Source organism: Rhamphochromis longiceps, linkage group LG3 (genome assembly GCF_057381845.1).
Source record: "Rhamphochromis longiceps isolate RC_006_pf linkage group LG3, R_longiceps_female_GT1.1, whole genome shotgun sequence".
In the NCBI taxonomy this organism is placed as follows: domain Eukaryota; kingdom Metazoa; phylum Chordata; class Actinopteri; order Cichliformes; family Cichlidae; genus Rhamphochromis; species Rhamphochromis longiceps.
In genome coordinates this window covers 15,903,608-15,924,158 of record NC_140559.1, presented here as the reverse complement: position 1 = coordinate 15,924,158, position 20,551 = coordinate 15,903,608, and the positions used below count along the sequence as shown (strand labels likewise).

Below are 20,551 nucleotides of genomic sequence, written 5' to 3'. Positions count from 1 at the left end.
TTTCTGAATTACTGCCGGCTGGCTGTGCCTTTTTTAGTGTTCCGAGAGTTTCTGGTCGCGGAGGAGGGCTAGCTGTTGTTTTTAAGGCACATCTTGACTTTAAGCAGCTATCCCCATCAACACGCCACACCAGTTTTGAACTCTGTTTGTGTGAACTGGGCCACTCGTCTTCGCTGTTATGTGCGATTGTTTATCGGCCCCCAAAATATAACAAGGAGTTTTTATCCGAGTTCTCAGAGTTTCTTGCTGACTGTGCATCACGGTATGACCAGATCCTTTTACTTGGTGATTTTAATATACACGTCTGCTGCCCGGGGAAGCCCCTGGCTAAGAACTTTCTGGACTTAGTGAACTCTTTTAACTTTATTCAGTCTGTTAAAGGTGCCACTCAAGAACGTGGTCACACACTGGACTTGGTTTTATCACATGGTTTATCTGTCCAAAACGTACTTGTCGAGGATGCGGTGTTCTCTGACCATATGCCTATTTTATGTGATATTGTTCTTTTTAATCCTGTTCTTAAGCGTGCTGTACCTGCTCGATGTTATCGTGCTTTTGGCTCAGATACTGCCGAGCGGTTTTCCATATTGTTTGACCAATTTATTTCTTATCCTCCTGAGTTGTCCATCTCAGATGGATTAGTTTCTTGTTTGGATTCTGCTTGTAAATCTGTCCTCGACGCTGTCGCTCCTTTTATATTCAGACAATGCAAGCCAAAGGCTAGTCCTTGGCTAACTGATTTTACCAGAGCCGCTAGAAAAGAATGTAGAAGATGTGAAAGACTGTGGAAAAAAGATAGGCTGTGCGTCTCTATGGAAGCTCTTAAGACTAGCTGGAAAGTCTATCAGAGAGCAGTAAAGGCTGCCAAGCACTCCTATTTTTCTCAACTTATTGCTGCCAGCTCGCATAACCCTCGTGTTCTATATAACACTATAAATTCTGTACTTAATCCGGAAGGCTATATTCTTTTGCACTCTTCTGCGGTTATGTGCAATAAGTTTCTTAATTATTTTGTGGAAAAGGTTGCTAGTTTGAGACCTCCGACTCTACCTATTGCTGACCCAGCCATGCATGGTTCTTGCTCAAGTCTGTTCTCTGCTTTTCTACCAATTGTTTTATCTGATTTAGAGAAACTTGTGTTGAATGCTAAACCGTGTGGCTCTCCAAATGACGTTGTTCCTCCCCATTTTCTTAAAAAGGTATTTCCTATCATCGGACCACATATTCTGAACATTATTAATACTAGTCTTTTGTCTGGTCAAGTACCTAGGGAATTTAAGCATGCAGTCATACATCCTTTACTTAAGAAACCAGGCTTAGACAGTTCAGTCATATCAAATTTTAGACCCATCTCTAAGCTTCCCTTTCTTAGTAAGATTCTGGAAAGGATTGTTTATACTCAGTTGATGGACTACTTGAATGACTCTAAATTGTCAGAAATCTTTCAGTCCGGCTTTAAGCCATTCCACAGCACGGAGACAGCCCTCGTAAAAGTTATGAATGACATCCTGATAGCGACAGACCGTGGTAAATATGCAGTGCTGGTCTTGTTGGACATGACAGCTGCATTTGACACTGTGGATCACGATTTGCTGATCTCCCGCTTACAGCACTGTGTGGGAATTACTGGTTCGGCACTTTTGTGGTTAAAGTCCTATCTTTTAAATGGGACATTTTGTGTTAAGTTGGGGTCGGCTTCATCCTCTGTGGCCCCTCTGCTTTGGGGTGTTCCACAGGGATCTATTCTTGGGCCGTTATTGTTTTCATTGTACCTCTTGCCTCTTGGCGCGATTTTCCGAAAGCATAAAGTGCCATTCCATCTATACGCAGATGACTGCCAGCTCTACTTACCTTTTAGTCATTCTGATAGTCTCCCAACTGGACCTCTGCTTGACTGCCTTACTGATGTCAAAGCATGGATGGCAAAAAACTTTTTAAATTTTAATGATCGGAAGACAGAAGCAATTTTATTTGGCCCAAATCGCTCTTCTCATACTCTGGATGTTGATCTTGCAGCTTTGACTTCCCAACTAAAGAGTTCGATCACAAATCTCGGAGTTAAAATTGATTCTGCACTCACCTTTGATGACCATGTAAACGGGGTGGTAAAATCAGCATTTTATCACCTCAGACGTTTATCCAAAGGTTAAGCCCTTTCTTTCCAAGCGTGACTTGGAAAGCGTTATTCATGCCTTTATTACCTCACGTTTAGATTATTGTAATTCTCTTTTAACAGGGGTTGGGCAGGGCACTTTGTCACGCCTGCAATTAGTGCAAAATGCTGCGGCGCGATTTTTAACTGGTAGAAGAAAATTTGATCACATCACTCCGATTTTGGCCTCTTTACACTGGCTTCCAATTGAATTCAGGATCCGTTTTAAAGTCCTTTTATTGGCTTTTAAATCTCTAAATGGTCTGGCACCTGTTTATTTGTCTGATTTGTTGAAGCCCCACGTCCCCACTCGTTCCCTTCGGTCAGCTGAGCAGTTGCTGCTTTCGGTCCCAAAGTCACGGCTGAAACTTAGAGGAGACCGAGCGTTCTCTGTTGCCGCGCCGATGCTTTGGAATAACCTTCCTCTCCATATTAGACAGGCTGCATCAAGTGCCAGTTTTTAAGTCTTTATTAAAAACCTATTTTTATTCCCTGGCTTTTAACTCTGTGGGTAACTGACATTTTTATTTTATTTTATTTTATTTTTTTATTGTTTTTTAACTTTATTGCTATGTCTGGTTTTATTACTATGTGCATATTAGTATTGTACAGCACTTTGGTCTACCAGGTGTGTTTTTAAAGTGCTATATAAATAAATAAATGATGATGATGACTATGGGTCTGAGTGGGACAGCTTCCTTGTGGATCTTAGGAAGTCCATAGATGCAGGGTATGGCATCCCCTGGGTAAAGGCGGTGATATGTAAGGCGGTCAATAATTTTGTCCTTTTCAAAGTCTTTAAGGCAAGCTATAACTTTCTTTTTGTAGCTGCTTGTGGGGTCTCGCTTTAGGGCTTCGTAGGTATTGTTGTCACTGAGGAGAGTAGTGATCTTTGTATGGTAATCTGTAGTGTTTAGGACCACGGTGCATCTTCCCTTATCAGCTGGTAAAACAGTGATGTTGTGGTCTTTGCTCAGGGAAGCGACGGCCTTCTTTTCCTGTATTGTGAGGTTGGATGGAGGGACTTTGGCACTGGAGAGCGTGGCTGAGACTTTCATCCTGATTTGCTCTGCTTCTGTCTGTGATAATTTATTAATCCGTATGGCAGATTCTGTGGCTGTGATGAGGTTCACTATGGGCAACTGTTGTGGAGAAATGGCAAAATTGAGTCCTTTGGCTAATACTCTCTTTTGAGTTTCAGTGAGAATCCTGTCTGAAAAGTTCTTAACCCATTTCTCCTGACTGGCATCAGGTGTGTTTTCTTCTCTGGGTTGTGTAGGTTCAGGATGAGGAGTGTGTGTTTTTGAAAGCAAGGTGTGAAATTTCCTGCGTTGTCTTTCTTTTCCTTTAGAGTGTTGGGCCCGCTGAGGTGGGGCCAGGTTTCACAATGAACACACCCAAAACTCTGGCTGATTGGGACCCACGCCCAGTTTCCCACCTTGGCTCAGGCGATTAGAGGATCATCAGGGGGTCCTTTTGTCCCTCTGTGGGGGGTCACTCCCACTAGGTTTATATCTGGGACTCTCCACCATTTGACCTTAGAACTGAAGAAGCTTCTCGGATGAGAGGTGAAACGTCTTCAAGCAACTTAAAGAAGTCCAGACGCTTTTCTTTGCAAGCTCCTTTGACTACGATGACCTGGATGACTGAGAACCTTCACAGACTCACATACGTGTCTCTCTTCTCCAGGTGTGACAGGGCAGTATGTAGTGTCAGGGCTATGGCATCACCGGTGGACCTGTTGTGGCGGTATGCGAATTGTAGAGGGTCCAGTTACAAGTAACGCGTTACTGCCCATCTCTGCTCGCGAGTAAAGACAACTGCAGTGTTTGTGTTTTCTAACTCAGGTGTCTCAGCTGAAGAACTGTGGTGCTGGTGAGTCCATTTCACCTGCAACAGCATTACAGACCAGCCACACTAATAAAGCAATTTCTTTTTAATTATACACTTTGTCCTTATTATGTCCTGGGTTTTCACTAGTGGTGCAACGGATCAAAAATCTCACTGTTCAGATCCGATCACGGTTTTAAGTCATGGATCGGATCAATTTTCGGATCAGCAAAAAAAGAAAAAAACGACAAATCTGACTCACCATTTACTTATTTAGGTATTTATTTGCCTATTAAAAAGCATTCAACTCAAGACTCATTCCACGCACTTATATAAAAACAAATTAAGGTGCAATATAGGGAAGTACAGGGCTTTATGTCTACTACTCTGCTGTGATATAATGAGCGGTCACGTAGTGTTCCGTTGCCCTGGCGGTCCACCCATTTGTAGTTTGGGCAACAGAAGAAGCCTGGGACAGTTCAGCCTTAATGTTAAACTTGTGCTCTTACATGCTTGGAACAATTTTATCACTGAAGTGGATGCGCAATGGGATATCATAGCGTGGCTCAAGCACGTTCATCTTAGTTTAAACCCCTTGTTTTGCAGAATGGATTACGGCCTCATGTCTGCAGCTAAACACCCCAATATCTTTTGTAATAGCTTTAGCCCGGTCGAATTGGGCCGCAAAGGGCTGAAAAAATACCGCAAACTCCTCTGCTCCTCACTTGGACCACTAGCGCTGGCCATAACTACCACTTGACAGACTGACTACCATACACATACTTTTTTTTCGAATCTTCAGATCACGTGCATGCTGAACCGTGGAGTGAGCTCGGTTCGGGTTATGGATCAACCGTGATCCGTTGCACCACTAGTTTTCACTATTTAATAATAAAAAAAGGAAACATCACAAAAAACACTTAAGGTCATGAAAATTAATTGAGATTTAGCAATTAAATGGCGCATCCACCTTATTTATTGAAAAGTATTGGTATCAATATTTGCAATACTGGCCTGTATTTACTTGGTATCGGGTCTATACCAAAATATGCAGTATCACACACCACTAGATTCGAGTCAACTAGCACCCCCTCTGGCCAAGTGCCATAGCCTATAGCCAGATTAACTTGTGACACACATCTGCACCACGTCTGAATTAATTTTCATGCACAATCAGTGTTGGGGAGTAACGGAATACATGTGCCGCCATTACGTATTTAAAATACAAAATATGAGTAACTGTATTCTGTTACAGTTACCGTTTAAAAAGGTGGTATTCAGAATACAGTTACTTTGTTGAAATAAATGGATTACACTGCGGTACTTTCCTGTTTCATATTGTGGCGGGTCAGGACTGTTTGGGTTTTGTTTGACAGCTGTTCTGTTGTTCCAGGCTGCAGCGTTACGGTTGCCATGGTTACAGGGCGACGCTCTTTCTCTCTGCGACTGTGTGCTTCCTGGGTGAGAGAGCGCCTTTTCGTTGTTGTTGTTGTTGTGCTAAGCTAACAGGCAGAATGCTACAGGTATAGCTCTAAAGAATGTAGCATCATGGGCAGTGTAGTCCGTGTTGCAGGGAGAATGGACTGCCATACACGTTATGGGTCTGTGAGCGCGAGGAGGGAGAAAAAGGGGAGTGGAAAGGTACGAGTTGTCATCGAGCAAAAACGGGAGCTGGAAGCATGTAAATATAATAATAACCACTGCAGCCAAGAAGAGTGCCTGACGAGCCCAGTTGTAAGTAAGCTATTAAGACTCGACTGTACTAGGGCTGGGCGATATATCGAGTTTTTAAAAAATATCGATATATTTTCATACAAGATATAAGATGTGACAATATCGTTTATATCGATGTAGTCTATGTTACGTTATAATTATACTTGTGGAGCCGCAGGTTTGCCTCTCTTTCGTCCACTTTTGTCTCTACGCAACGTTACTCGGCCTCGCCTCTCCTTCACTGAACACAACTCCGCCTCCCCCATAGCTTCACCTGCAGGCAATGACAAGATGAAAGCGGAAAATCTCCGTTAGCGAGTTACCGTGCGTGGGGCTGGACGGCGTCAACGGGTTAGCGAGCTAACCGCGCTAACGACATGCAGCCTTTCATGGCTGCATGTCGTTAGGCCTAAAATCCTTTCATTTTCTCAAAAATCGACAGTGCGCCTTATGAATGAATTCTGGTTGTGCTTACTGACCGTGAACCGATTTTATGTGGTACACAGCGCTCAGCAATCTGTCAAAAAATGTTTTAATATGACTTTGCTAAGCTACGGAGCTGCACCGCTTGATGGATTGTCAGAGGATTACAGCTACCGAGGAGGAGCCTCGCGGAGTGATATGTACTGTGTGTGTGTATAAGGACCACAAATGGCACCTGTTCAGAGACGTGGTGCAGCTTTGAAATCTGTCTCTTTGTTATTATGCTCAGCGTCTATTAGTTTACATTTTGACTGCACAATTGTGAGCTTTTTGTTATGCACAAAAACAACATTGTTTTCTTTTATTTATGGACCATGATTATTTAATAAATGCTGATAATTTATTTTTGAGTAATTTCTTCATGTACATCTACGCTGTATGTAAATAAAAGTGCCCGTGTGACATCTGGGACACAGTGTGACTAAGAACTCTCTTTTTGTTCTTAACTTATGGCTTTAAAAAAAAAAATCGAGATGTATATCTTATATCGCCATCCAGCTAAAAAATATCGAGATATGAATTTTGGGTCATATCGCCCAGCCCTAGACTGTACACCGTGTTCGTGTTTTCCTCCGAAAACAATAAGTTCCGTTGGAGCAGCCTTTCAACGCCTCTCTCTGTCTCTCGCAAGAAAAGTTGACCCACACAACAAAGTAAAGCTATTTTTCGGCTACGAGCCGACAGGGACCTCGCCGTATTAGTCAGAGGTCCCTTTACTACAGTTCGGAGCCGCAGACCTTCAGTAATAGTAATAAATCACACAGCAATAGTACATTCACGTTGTTGTAAAAAGCATGATAATATATTAAGTAATCCAAAGTATTCAGAATACGTTACTGTCATTGAGTAAGGTAACGGAATACGTTACAGAATACATTTTGGAGCATGTATTCTGTATTCTGTAATGGAATACATTTTAAAAGTAACCTTCCCAACACTGTGCACAATACATTTGTAACTTTCTATTGTGTCTGTTTGTGCGTCTTGCAAATAAACCTTTGAACTGAATGAAATTATATCATGTATTCATTTTTTGCCTACATCAGTAAAAAATGCCAAATTATATACACAAAGTTATAGAAATCACCACTCCAAATGTTCATCATGATTTTAATATTTTTGTTTTCTTTAACCCTTTAAAGCCGATCGGAGCGGGCACGCTCCATTTTGTGTAACTATATTTAAATCCCTGTAGAACTGCAACCACGTAAGCTAGCGCAATAATCTTTTTTTCCATATGAAACTGGAGGAGTTGTACTTACATCTTAAGCCATCAGCTTGTCCTAGGTCACGGTTTACTTCCACATATAGCTTTGCAAAAATTGCATAAATACCACTTGCAGCAACAAAAACACAATATTCCAGAAACACACTTTGCCGATCATTAAGAACGCTGATCATTTTATTACGGATGAAAGACTTTATATAGTTTTTCAACTCTCAGTGATGCCACAGTGATCGTGTGATTCATGGACCTGCAGCGGAGTTTGAACCCGGCTAGTGACGTCAGACTTAAAGACCGGATAAAGAGTGATATGAACATATCTATAACTTACCGGAATGAAAATGTCTGGAGCACACCAACAGATATTTGGAGATGGAAGAGAACTGGATATTAGCTCGTCTCACACCTGCTATCCAGACTAGACGCCTTTTGGTAACATCCGATACATGAGCTGCCTTATGTTGCGTCCAAGTGGGGAAAGAATGAAAAGATAAACCTTTTTTAACCTTATTCCCTTTCCGGCTGTGCGATCTAACATTACAACCGACCGCACAGCAACTACGAACCATAGCGGGTGTTATTCGCATGTTTTCAGTCCTCTTTCGCTTGCGCTTTGTTTGGCCCAGAAACATGGCACCTCAACCGAAAATCCTGGCCACGCCCCCTCTCGTGATGCATTTTGAGTGCGATTACGTCACCGCCACGCGACGACGGCTGTCCCAATCCAAAGTGTACTCCAAATGCGTACTCCAAATGCGTACTCCAAATGCGCCGTCGATTTCCCCAAATATCAAGCATGGTCCGGTGCACGCTTCGTGATCCCATATATCCCACAATTATGGGCTCAAATTGTGGTCATACATATTTTGTACTTGTTAATCAGTTTTGTACTTCTAAATCAGGATTTATATGTGTAAAGAATTTGTGTGTTTTTGACCCTATTTTTCTTCCTTTCATCTGATTGGCCAATGTCATGTCAATCACAAATTTTATATATATATATATATATATATACACACTCACTCTTTGTGTCCTAGCTGAGTAACAGGAGGAGAAGAGTCTGGTGGAGCAGCAGAGGACTCAGCTCAGCCACTACAGAGGAAACAATGTCTTCAACACAAAAGGTGAGAAAAATATCAGTTACTCTATTATTGAAATTGTTTGCACAGCTAGTTGGTTTTTAAAAACCTGTTAACAGCATCATTATCTTTTCCATCCTGGGCTCCTCCATACATTCACAATCTACATTCACAAACAAAAAACTCAGAGGTTATAAGATAATACAAAGATCATTTATGAGTAAAAGATTTTCTCAGCTGATCAATATTTCTTCAATATGTATTTTTCATTACAACTCTCATTGTAGCACAGAAGGTGGTGGTAACACACCAACAATGTATTTGTTTACATGTTTGATTCCACCAATGGAGGGAGTTTCAGTTTGTTCCACGACTGCATTTCACTCACTGCCTCTGTTTGTATCTCTGTCACTGCAGGACCAACATGGAGCAAGAAGTCAGCGCTCTCAGGAGGCTGACAAACCTCACAGAAGAAAGGGAGAGAAAACCTACAGCTGTGATGAGTGTGGAAAGTCTTTTACCCAGGCTGGGGGCTTAAAAACACACCAACTAGTCCACAGTGGATTTAAAGCTTACAGCTGTGACTTGTGTGGAAAGTCTTTTACCCAGGCTGGGGGCTTAAAAGCACACCAACTAGTCCACAGTGGATTTAAAGCTTACAGCTGTGACTTGTGTGGAAAGTCTTTTACCCAGGCTGGGGGCTTAAAAGCACACCAACTCATCCACAGTGGAGTTAAACCTTACAGCTGTGACTTGTGTGGAAAGTCTTTTACCCGGGCTGAAAACTTAAAAAGACACCAACTCGTCCACAGTGGATTTAAAGCACACAGCTGTGAGTTGTGTGGTAAAGCTTTTTCTCAAAATGAACATTTACAGAGGCATCTAGTTACCCACTCTGGAATTAAGGCGTACAGCTGCGACGTTTGTGGAAAAAGTTTCAGCGACAAGGAGTACCGAAATATTCACCTACGGATTCACACTGGAAATGATGTTTTCTACTGTGATCAGTGTGGGAAACTGTTTGCAACAGATTCACAGTTACAACGACACATGTTTAGCCACTCTGAGGAGAGACCTTATAAATGTGACCTGTGTGAGAAGACTTTTAAATCTCCACATTACCTGAAAAAACACCAACAGATCCACACCAGAAAGTAACTCTACAAGTGCAGTTACTGTGAGGATGTATTTAGTTTTTTATCTTGTAATTTTAACCTGATTGTTTGGAACAAGTCTGATCAGTAAACTTATGGAGTTATACTGAATGAACTGTTTGGAAAAATGAAGACTCATTTTCACTCAGTAAGCTGAGTGTTGTAATGTAAACAGTAAAATATAATTGGACGTTGGCAGAGATGCTCTTTATTTCAGGCGACGTTCAGGATAAAAATGTTGAAGGAATTCCCCGACTTACAATGTCTTTGTTTAGAAGCGGAGCAAAGCACATGGATCCATTTCTCAACCCTGTCGTCACTGTGGTGGTGGGAAAGAGTTTCTCTGTGATCTTTGTGGAAAAACTTCCAATCATCAACGGGACCTAAAACCACATCAACGTAGTCACACTGGAGACAAAATGAACTACTGCAAAGAATGTGGGAGAGGCTTCCACACACCAAGTACATTAAAAATACATGAACTCTTCCACAGTGGGGTCAAAAAGCACATCTGTGACCAGTGTGGGTCATCCTTCACCACTGGACGTGAGCTCAATGAAAAAGCATAAGGGAATCCACACAGGAGGGACACCATACAAGTGCAGACACTGTGACAAAAGCTTCTCACAATCAGGTCATCGTAACAAACATGAACGTACGCACATGGAAGTGAACTTCAGCTGTGACCAGTGTGACAAGAGCTTCAGGAATCTCAGTTCATACTCCGAACACAAACGATCCCACGCTGTACATAAACTGTTTCACTGTTACCAATGTGCAAAAACCTTCACGTCATTATCAAACATCAGCCTGATCATGCAGGACTGAAATCACTGGATCACAATGAATCTGAAGAGAGAGAAAGATCCTCTTCTGGTTTCAGGGTCAGACTTAAAAACCTTGAGATCAGGCTCCACAGAGTTCAGATGGAATCTCCTGTAAAGAGTGTCAGCTGATGTTACACTTGGATCTGATGAGGTAGCTCTGATTTCTGGACCTGCAGTGAATAATCCTGAATGTTACATTTAGGAAGCTGCATGTATAGATATGCATATCAAGTTTATTATTTTTCCTTTTAGGGATTTTAATTCTCTAAAATGTTATCCCTGTTACATTTTATTCTTTGTTCCCTTAGGACACAGTAGTGTTTAGTAGTTGTATTTGTTACTGTATTATTAAAGTTATAGAAATATCTTTTTTTACCAAACTTTTACCATATCAATGTTGGGTCTGTGTTTCCACATGCCCCGCTAGTTTAGAGACTTATTCCTCATGAAGAACGCAAGACATAACAGATCATCTTCATCCGGTTTTTTAACTCGCTAATGAGGGAAGCTTTGGTCAAGAACCAGCTCTTGAAGCCTAAATCCTTCAAAGAGCAGCTGTCCTTGTAGCCTTTTTATTGGCATGACAGTTACAGTTTACACAATACAACACAACACAAGCACCTCCCACCGTAAAACCACCCCCAATGGTTCTAAGACAAGGCACTATTGACTATGTGCACAAGACAATGCTAACTTCCTGGTTTGAGACCGGATGTGGGGTTGTGCATTTCCGGTAGCTTTACTTTGTGGTCAATCGCTACTGCGAAGATATACTCCAAAATCATGTCCAAAACTCAAAAACGGAAAGATTGCGTTAAGTTAAGGTGGGAACACTCACCGCTGTTGTGTCATAAAAAATCTAATGATCAACTTTGACCTTTAAAGAGTTTAGATCGATCAGTTGTTTACATCACTCAACACAAGCAGAACTGCATCACTGCAGCAGAAGACACATCGTCCACATTCAGAAGCACATCTCTGTATAGTGACTGGTCTTATGATTTAAACAGGCAAATGTTCAGCATTCAAACTAAAGGTGAAGAGTAGTCAAGCCAGATGTTTTCCCCATTATGTCGATATCAGCTAGTCAAGTACACACCTTCACAGCATGTTAACAAACCATGAAAAAAGCCACACAAAAAATGAATGATTGCTGGTAAGAGTTTTTATACATTAGTATTTACGAAGGGTATGTTGTGACTTACCTTCAAAATTACAGCGGTCCCTCGCTATAACGCGGTTCACCTTTCACCTCGCTGTTTCGCGGATTTTTTAGTGCAAGTTTGCATGCTTATTTTTACGTCATATTGTGTCCTGCGTCCTGATCGCTGCAAACGATCTCCTCCGTGACGTTTCTCCTGTACAGTACAGAATCGCTGCATCGATGCTAGCAGTGTGACTCTGAAGTGCAGTGCTGTATGTCCACGATGTCCATGAAATGTTTTGCACCGTCAAAAAATAAATTTGGCTACTTGATTTCACCTATCGCTGGTTATTTTTAGAACATAACACCCGCGATAAACGAGGGACAGCTGAGAAATATAACATTTGAATCCATTTTCTCTTTTGCTCTGAGGCGTGGGGGAAAAATATCGACAAGTCGATGAACATCATTTACAGATATATTGGGTAAATGCCCAAGACATCTATAGAAATGTAAATCGCCATTTGCTTAACTTGTTTTGGACCGTAAACCAGGCGCGAAGAGGACACCGGAAACAAAGCTCCCCACAGGAGTTTCCGCACGGGAAGTAGCATATGCTAACGTGCACATAGTCAATTAGTGTGTATGTGTAAGCACCCATATGCATGTGCAAGAACGTGTGTGTGTGTGCATGTGAGAATGTGTGTCTCTCTTTGTGCGTGATATCCAACTGTTTCTAACAACAGTCTTAGTCATAAAATGGTAATCTCCCTCACACCCAATATATGGTTCAATTCCTGTATTGGTTCACCATGCATAACACAGTGAAGCCATACAAAGGGCAGGAGGCTTACCAAACAACAAACAGAATCTTCACATGGGATATGTCTACAATAAAACCTCCCCCAGCACACAGTGGCTGGAGAGGTGGTCAGAGACAAAGGAATGTCTTGAACCTATAGATTGAACTAAGACTCTCAAATTGAAGAACTACAATAACAACATTCAACAATTAGACTTAACAGTCAATTTCTTCCATTTGAACTTTCTTAGTTTTTCCAAAATTAACTTCTTTTTTTAATGTATTCATTTTAAAGAAGTGTTAAAAGTTAAAAACAGCAGCACACATCAAGACCATTTTCAAGATCACAGGTGACTACTTTTAGTTGTTTCAAATTCTATTAAACCTCTATTTTTGGCTCCTCCTTTCACTTTAGTGTATTTACTGTATCCTTGAAGTCCACATGTTGTTTTTTAATGAATTCATTTTGATCCACATGTTCTGCAGCTGTTTTCCTGTTGATTTGAAGTTTGTATTATGAAATCCTGATAATGTTAAAGCGTTAGTTATATTTGATGAACTCTGTGTAAAGTTTGTCCTATTAAACAGTTTGGTGTGAAAAATAAAAAAATGGTCTCACAACAAGTAGTTTGAGCCATGATTTCAGATTCAAACTAGTTTAATAGTTTTCAGTGGTACATGTGGAGGTTTATCAGAGGAGGCGACTTGGCTGTTCTCCACTCACACAGAACAGGGTTCCTGCAGCTCGTTAAAAACTCAGAAATGATCTTCAAGGACCAAAAGGTCATAAAATGTTTGTTTTTTTTCTCAAAAAGGTGCTGTGGGCATAAAATTTTCAGAGGGTTTGTTTAAGATGCTTTGTAATTAACATCTCACACATTTCAATACAGTGGATGATCCTGCATTGCAGCAGTGGTTTGAAGATGTGTTCTCCCCCCTGCTCGTATGCACGACTCTCACGGAGCACCACTTTGAAACGCAGCCTGTCCGGCTGTTGAGAGGGGCCGGTTGTCTTTAAAGTGCTTCCAGGTAATTACGAAGTGAGCGCAGGGTTTTGTGATGATTGTCACAAAGTGAACAAGGTCTCATGGTTTGATGCTTATCTCATGTCCCCGGTTGACCTGGACTGTATAAGCACTGCTTGGTTTTTTATTATGCTACATTTAACCAACGCCCACTGGCCGATTCCCTTGTGTGCAGAGTCCACAGACAAAAACGTCCTTCTCTACTCTGTATGGTTCGTATCAATTCGTCACACTTCTGTTTGCCTTGGTTGAAGCCCGGCCATTTTCCAGCACCTCATGGAGCGATAGCTGCGTCCTCACACTACATATGCTGTTCCTTACCTGGATGGTGTTGTCATTCATAGTGATACCTCGGTGGATCATGTGCAGTGGTTGGTCACAGTCCCGGAGTCCATGAGGCAGGCAGGGCTGATGGCAAACCTAAAGAAGTGTGTGGTTGGAGGGAGGTACAGTATTTGGGTACTAGTGATGTGTCGGTCGTGAACGAAATGGCTCTTAGAGCCGGATCTTTGACGTGAACGATGCGAGCCGGCTCCTTATTGCGAGCTGTGATTGTTTTTGTTTCTCTCACCCTCTCTCGCACTTCTTTTCCGCTTCACTCCAGATGCGAGCCTTGTGCTTTGCACTGGGAAGAGGGGGGAGGGGCGGTAGTTACACTCGCAGTAGCACAGGAACAGAGTGGGAGGGAAAGAGCCAGGGACAACAACATCACATTAGAAAGGTATAGTAATCATCCACAACTATTTTCAGTTGCGGATGATAAAGGATTCAGAAAGTTTATTCATGCAGGTCCATATGACAGAGAACATGCATGTTCTTTTTGTTTTCATATTTTAATTTATATTTTATTGTGTTGTGGTTTGCAGTGTTTTGTGTTGTTTCACTTTAAATTTGTTTAAAAGGAAAAAGCTGAAAATTTAAATAGTTAAAAGGTGAAATGTGAATAGTTGGTTCTTGTATTATATGATATATTTATTACATTTTATGTGGAGTGAATAAATAAAAGTATATTTACTTTTAAATATAGGCCTTAAGCAGCCTAAGCAGCCTTTGCTTAGGCTGCTGCCCCCGCGACCCGGCCCCGGACAAAGCGGATGAGGATGGATGGATGGATGGATGGTATATTTACGGTGGCCCCTAGAGACAAAGCACGTACAAACTTCAAAACATGTACAAAACACAACAGAAGTGCTCCAGGATGCTGGGCGCAGTGTTGAGCTTTTGTTACCTAGTGGCCACACAAGCCAGCAAGTATCAACGACCGGGTTTGGTGTGTGGTAGTAACAGGTAAATGAACATTTTTTTTTAATTATTTGAATATATATGAGTGCTTGTGTATAAATACATAAACAATACACATATGCTTTCATGCTTTCAATTGTGCTTTAAGTGATCTAGGTAGCTCTGTTTTGGAAGTTCAGTTAATGCTAGAAATGTGTTTTGGAATTTGTACGTGTTTTGTCTCTAGAGTCCACCACATATATTTATATATAAACATATATTTAAAAAAAAAACACTTTTTTTTTTTTTACATTAGTAATTCCTTTTGTGTTGTTAGTAATAAATTAATTAAAGCAACAAAACAACCTGAAGAGCCGGTTCAGAGCCAAAAGAGCTGGTTCTCTAAAAAGAGCCGGAAATCCCATCACTATTGGGAGGTGGGCAGGTGCATCCACATATGGATAAAAAAAAAAAAACAGCCATTGCATCCTTCCCAGACAGGATATTTTTAATTTTAAATATATTGCAGAAATGGAAGAAAGCAGGCTTAAATATTTGCTTAATATTTCCATTGAAAAACAAGTCCTGGTCAAAATGACTCTAAGATTCCTCATAGTGTTACTGGAGGCCAAGGTATCACATCCAGAAGACGATGAAATCCTTATTTGTTGATAAAATTGTCACAGAGCTTCCCCCATCCATTACTAAAGATTCACATCAAACTTATCCCATTCTTGGTTGCTTTAATGAACATTTTTTGTTGTCACAGTTTGATACTGATGATTTCTTGTGAACACTCCTTGAGTATGAACCCAGTGACAGTACCTGGGCCGGTTGTAGACAGGCATATATGAGGGGGCAGACAGAAATGTAAAGGGGGCACCTGTTGGCAATGGAAGCAAGAACGGTGTGGGGGTTGGGTGGGGTGCTCTGGATTAGGGGCAGTGTTGTGGAGTAATGGAATACATGTACCGGCGTTACGTATTTAAAACACAAAATATGAGTAACTGTATTCCGTTCAGTCTGCTATTACACTCTTAAATCCTAGTACTTATTCCTGCATCTCGTAACTGATTTAATTTCTTTGCTTTTTCTTAGTTTAAGCTTATCGTTCTAATCATTTTTGCTGCTTCAGCAGTTTTAAGTTTTGTTTTGAGTTTTAGGGATTTATTTTTAGGTCTTTTTAATTTTGATTATCTCCTTGTGTTCTTTTCTTCATATTTGCTGTTTTGATTTGTTTAATTCATGTCTTTAAATGTGCATTTTTTTTTTTTATTGTATTTGCACCTGGATTAAGATGTGCTCACTAAATAAAGGTTTTCTTTCTTGACTTATTCCTGTTTCTTTCATGCTGTGTTCCACAGTCAGATGCAGGTGGCAGAAACAGAACTATCAGGTACTCCTGAGAGAACAGGGCGGAGTCTGGAGAGGTGAAGGTGACCACTATCAGAGTGGTCACTCAAGCTTTCACTGAAGCTTCAACGTGCCGGCTTACATCACCTTTTATATTGAGTCTGACTCAGTAAACATCTTAAAATTTTACACACAGACTCAGGTTTCATTTTCAAATCTATTGCATCATAACTGATGGAGGAATAAATACTCTTTTTTTTCACTTCAGTTTCCATCATGACTTTTAATTTCAAGGCTGCAAAGAAAATAACACTTAGGTCTGTGTTTTGATGTTTATATTGCTCAGTCAGTATTCATGGAGATGCTGACTAAATGCAGAAATATCAGCATGGAGCAATAATCAATGTTATGAGCATCATTCCAATATCCTATCAGCACCACGGACAGCAGCCACGATCACAGGTCCTCTCCTCACTAAAGATAAGAACAAGATCAACATTAACTCAGAGTAATGAAATTGGATAAGTATAGTTTAAGTGATTTTATTATTGTTTTGTGATTTTTATTATTTGATTTTACTTTTGCTTTGGAAAATCAATTTAACAAAATTTCCTGCAATTAACTTTGGCCTTGTAACCTTGTTTTTGAAACAGTAAAGAAAAAAGCATGTGAGAGGTTGATCGCGCAGAGAATCGCTGAGCTTATGTGAGTGCGTGTGTAAAAGCAGCAGGATTTATATTTGACTACGATGACCTGGATGACTGAGAACCTTCACAGACAGATATATATTTTAGTTCTGCTGAGCCAAATAAGACAGGTCAGGGTGAAGAAGTGACAGCCAAAGAAAAGCTTACCACAAAACGGAGAAGTTATGACAAATCAGACTATAAGGCAAAAAGAAAGTGCAGCTTTATGGTTTCATGGACAAAATAATTTCTGTGGCTGCAATATGACGAGCTAAATAACCAGGGCTGCACATAAGTGGTCCGCAGGTACGCATTCGCTGTCAAAATAAAAAACACGCACAAGGGTTAGGGTTAAATTTAAAAACTGTACTTTTGAGTTAAAATATATATTTATAATTTTAATAAATTACAAATTAAAAAGGCATGAACATTTTTTTGTATCGAAAAAATATCGAACCATGACACCAAAGTATCGAACCGAACCGTGAATTTTGTGTATCGTTGCACCCCTAGTATATATATATGTATATATATATGTACTGTATGTATACAACACCCAGCACGCCCCTGCGGGCGGTTTATCCTTCAAGCTCGGGTCCTCTACCAGAGGCTTGGGAGCTTGAGGGTCCTGCGCAGTATCTTAGCTGTTCCCAGGACTGCGCTCTTCTGGACAGAGATCTCCGATGTTGTTCCCGGGATCTGCTGGAGCCACTCGCCTAGCTTGGGAGTCACCGCACCTAGTGCTCTTATTGGTGACTAATCCAAGCTTTAGATCACTTCCACTTTGCCACTCTGTTAAGCTCATTGCAACATCACCAGTCTAGTGCAACTATCATTCTGCCTGTAGCAGCAATATCGCCCAGCATGTGCACAGTGTGACACACCCTGGTTGAGACGAGTGTATGATAGTCTTGGTCTTTCGAATCATACATCAGTGCAGTGACTCAAAGCATCACAGGTTATACAAAAGATGATGTTGTAACAGCTTGTAAAGATGAATTTCCCCAAAAAGAGTGTCTGTGACTTCTTTGCCTCCTGTTTTTACTTCTACTCCTGTACAAGGGCTCATGCTGAGGTGGCAACACTTATCGTGCTGAAGACAACTTTAGACTTTGAGGATTGGAGCTGAAGAGGTGTTTGGTAGGTGTAGTGTTAGGAAGAGGAATGTGGAAGGACATTTTTGGATTTTGCCAGAAGAAGAGGAGGGAACATAGGGTGACCACCTGAAAGAGACAGGAGACTGTAAAGTGGTGTCAGTGGCCCTTTTGAGTTCATCTGTTACCTGTTAAACAAAACGAATATACTAACATATGCCAGTGAATACCATTATCCCTAATGCATCTGCATACATTTTTTTGCAGATCCATGGCACTAGTGCAATTTAAATTGGCTGAAGTTGCTGTCTCATGTTAGCTGTAGTGATGAAGGACATTAAAAAATCCATCAGTGGTAATAAAGTGAGTCAGCGCTAAAATAAGAAGTGTAGCAATAGCTGATCAGAAAATGACTCATCTCTAGTGGAAATATATTCTGACAGTTTAACAGTGAAGACAAAGAGGAAATAAGTCAGTGTGCAGTGTGATGTCACTGTATATTTCCTGATCTACAGTCATACCATCACTCTGAGAACGGACGAAGCAGCTTTAGAACTTTTTCACAGAAAGCTGCAGAACCAGAGGTGAGTCCTGATAGTTTCTCATTCTCACATCTTTAATACTTCTACTGCTAGGAAAAAAAATAGATGTTTTTTAACCCATCCTCACTTAAAGGACAAAAATAATCAGCCTGCTTCTGCCAGTGTTCAGGAAACTAATGTGAATATATGATTACCAATGTTCTTTTCACTAAGGCTGAGGTGTCCTGGTGCCAAGTGCACTGATGAACAACCTTACCTTAAATATGTTGATAACGTTTGAGAACATTCATTATGATCCATGGCACTAATTTTACTGGTTTCATCTCTCAGTGGAACTTAACTTGAATGGTCTGCACCTACTGTCTCAAGCAAACCAGCATATAGAGAGAATATAGAAAGAAACAGTCTGTTACCACCTGTTATATTCCTACAGTGCAAAAACAGCTCTCTTGGCGATCGTGGCTCAAGAGTTGGGAGTTCGCCTTGTAATCAGAAGGTTGCCGGTTCGAGCCCCGGCTTGGACAGTCTCGGTCGTTGTGTCCTTGGGCAAGACACTTCACCCGTTGCCTACTGGTGGTGGTCAGAGGGCCCGGTGGCGCCAGTGTCCGGCAGCCTCGCCTCTGTCAGTGCGCCCCAGGGTGGCTGTGGCTACAATGTAGCTTGCCATCACCAGTGTGTGAATGGGTGGATGCCTGAATGTATAAAGCACTTTGGGGTCTTTAGGGACTAGTAAAGCGCTATACAAATACAGGTGATTTACCATTTAAAATAAAGCAAATAGTCTTAAATCTTACAAAATCATCTTGTTTTGAGAAAATACAATCTGCCAATGGGGGTAAGCAAAAGTTGCTTGGCTAACAACAAGACAATTTTGTCTGATTTAAGAATATTTGGTTTATTTCAAGCAGAGCTGTTTTTGAAGTGTAGTGTGTAACCTGTAAATAAAGTTCAATGTGAGCTGCAATATCTTATTAAGAAAATTTTTTATATATATTCCTAGAATGAGCTTAATTTTCTTGTGCAAAAACCTTCTTGTTAAGAACCTGTTTTCTTTTTAGACAAAAAATTAAAGAAATGTCCATAAACAAGGTTTTTTTTAACTGTCTTGAAAATATAAATATATATATATATATATATATATATATATATATATATATATATATATATATATATATATATATATATTTTGCAGTTTATTCCTGTTGTTGTCTCTGATTCATTATTCGTACTTGGAGGGAATGACATCCCTGAAGTTTTGTTAGGAAATAACTAATACAACTATGCTTTCTTATCAAGACTGGGACATGCTGGTATGAAACGGAGCCAATACGCAGGGGTCAGTTAACATAAGGAATCAATAATGCAAAATAAACAGACCTGCCCCGATATGAAGAGCTTTTAAAGCCAAAGTCATTTTATTTATATAGCGCATTTTGTTACATGTAAACTTAATGTGCTTGTCAAAAGAAACAAAAACATACGAAACAATATGACTTCACATTTCTTTAAGGCAATGAAAACAGCAAAGTAAAACATATAAATATATATATCTATATATAAACTTTATACAATAAGTGGATAAATTTGTGTTTGGTTGACTATTTCTTTGTTGTAACAGTGCTTCTTGGCAATGAATCCAACATTTATTTAACGCAACAAACCAAGAGACTGTGGAGGTGAATCATTTCAAAAATGAACTGGATTTATTTTCAGTGCCAGATCCATGGTTGCCCCCAAAAACATGACATCATCTTTGAACCAGACCTATGACGATGACGATACATCCATGAACCCTTACTTTATGGTGGTCTACAGTCTGGTGTTCCTCGTAAGTTTCAAATTATCCAATTGTGCTCTGTTAGAAATTGGTTTATGTGCCGGTGTATGCACCAATCCTTTTCTTTTCCTTCCACTCTGTTTATTTTCAGGTGGGTTTACTCCTCAATGGCTTTACATTGAAGGTCTATCTTTGTCGAGATTGGCCTGAGGTATCCAACAGCTTGATGGTCTACTTGAAGAACCTGACAGCTGCTGACTTCCTGCTCTGCCTCTGTCTGCCACTCCGCATTACCTACTATGCCAGCAGCTCTCCCATCATTCGTAGGCTTTACTGCAGCTTTGGAGCTTCTGCCTTCTTCATCAACATGTGTGCCAGTATATTATTCATGGGGTACATCGCTGCCAACAGGTAAGGAACCTTTATTATTTAAGGCTGTAGTTA

General features: G+C 40.6%; 2 protein-coding genes across 4 annotated transcripts in view; both read left to right on the top strand.

The window, feature by feature from the left end:
• LOC146673131 (P2Y purinoceptor 14-like) overlaps nucleotides 1–20,551 on the top strand; it is a 43,469-nt gene that overhangs the window by 11,217 nt on the left and 11,701 nt on the right. The gene's annotated exons all lie outside the window — the stretch shown is intronic.
• The window catches only part of LOC146673132 (P2Y purinoceptor 14-like), a 41,808-nt gene that overhangs the window by 11,221 nt on the left and 10,036 nt on the right, over nucleotides 1–20,551 (top strand). The window contains exons 2-4 of one of the 3 annotated variants that reach the window (XM_085401826.1): nucleotides 18,304–18,372; nucleotides 20,044–20,158; nucleotides 20,259–20,518. In XM_085401826.1, coding sequence (XP_085257952.1) covers nucleotides 20,054–20,158; nucleotides 20,259–20,518 — 365 coding nt within the window. In that variant the 5' untranslated portion in view covers nucleotides 18,304–18,372; nucleotides 20,044–20,053. Of the gene's footprint in view, nucleotides 1–17,756; nucleotides 20,159–20,258; nucleotides 20,519–20,551 lie in introns of all 3 variants that reach the window. The other 2 variants (XM_085401827.1, XM_085401825.1) reach the window with 2 other exon arrangements.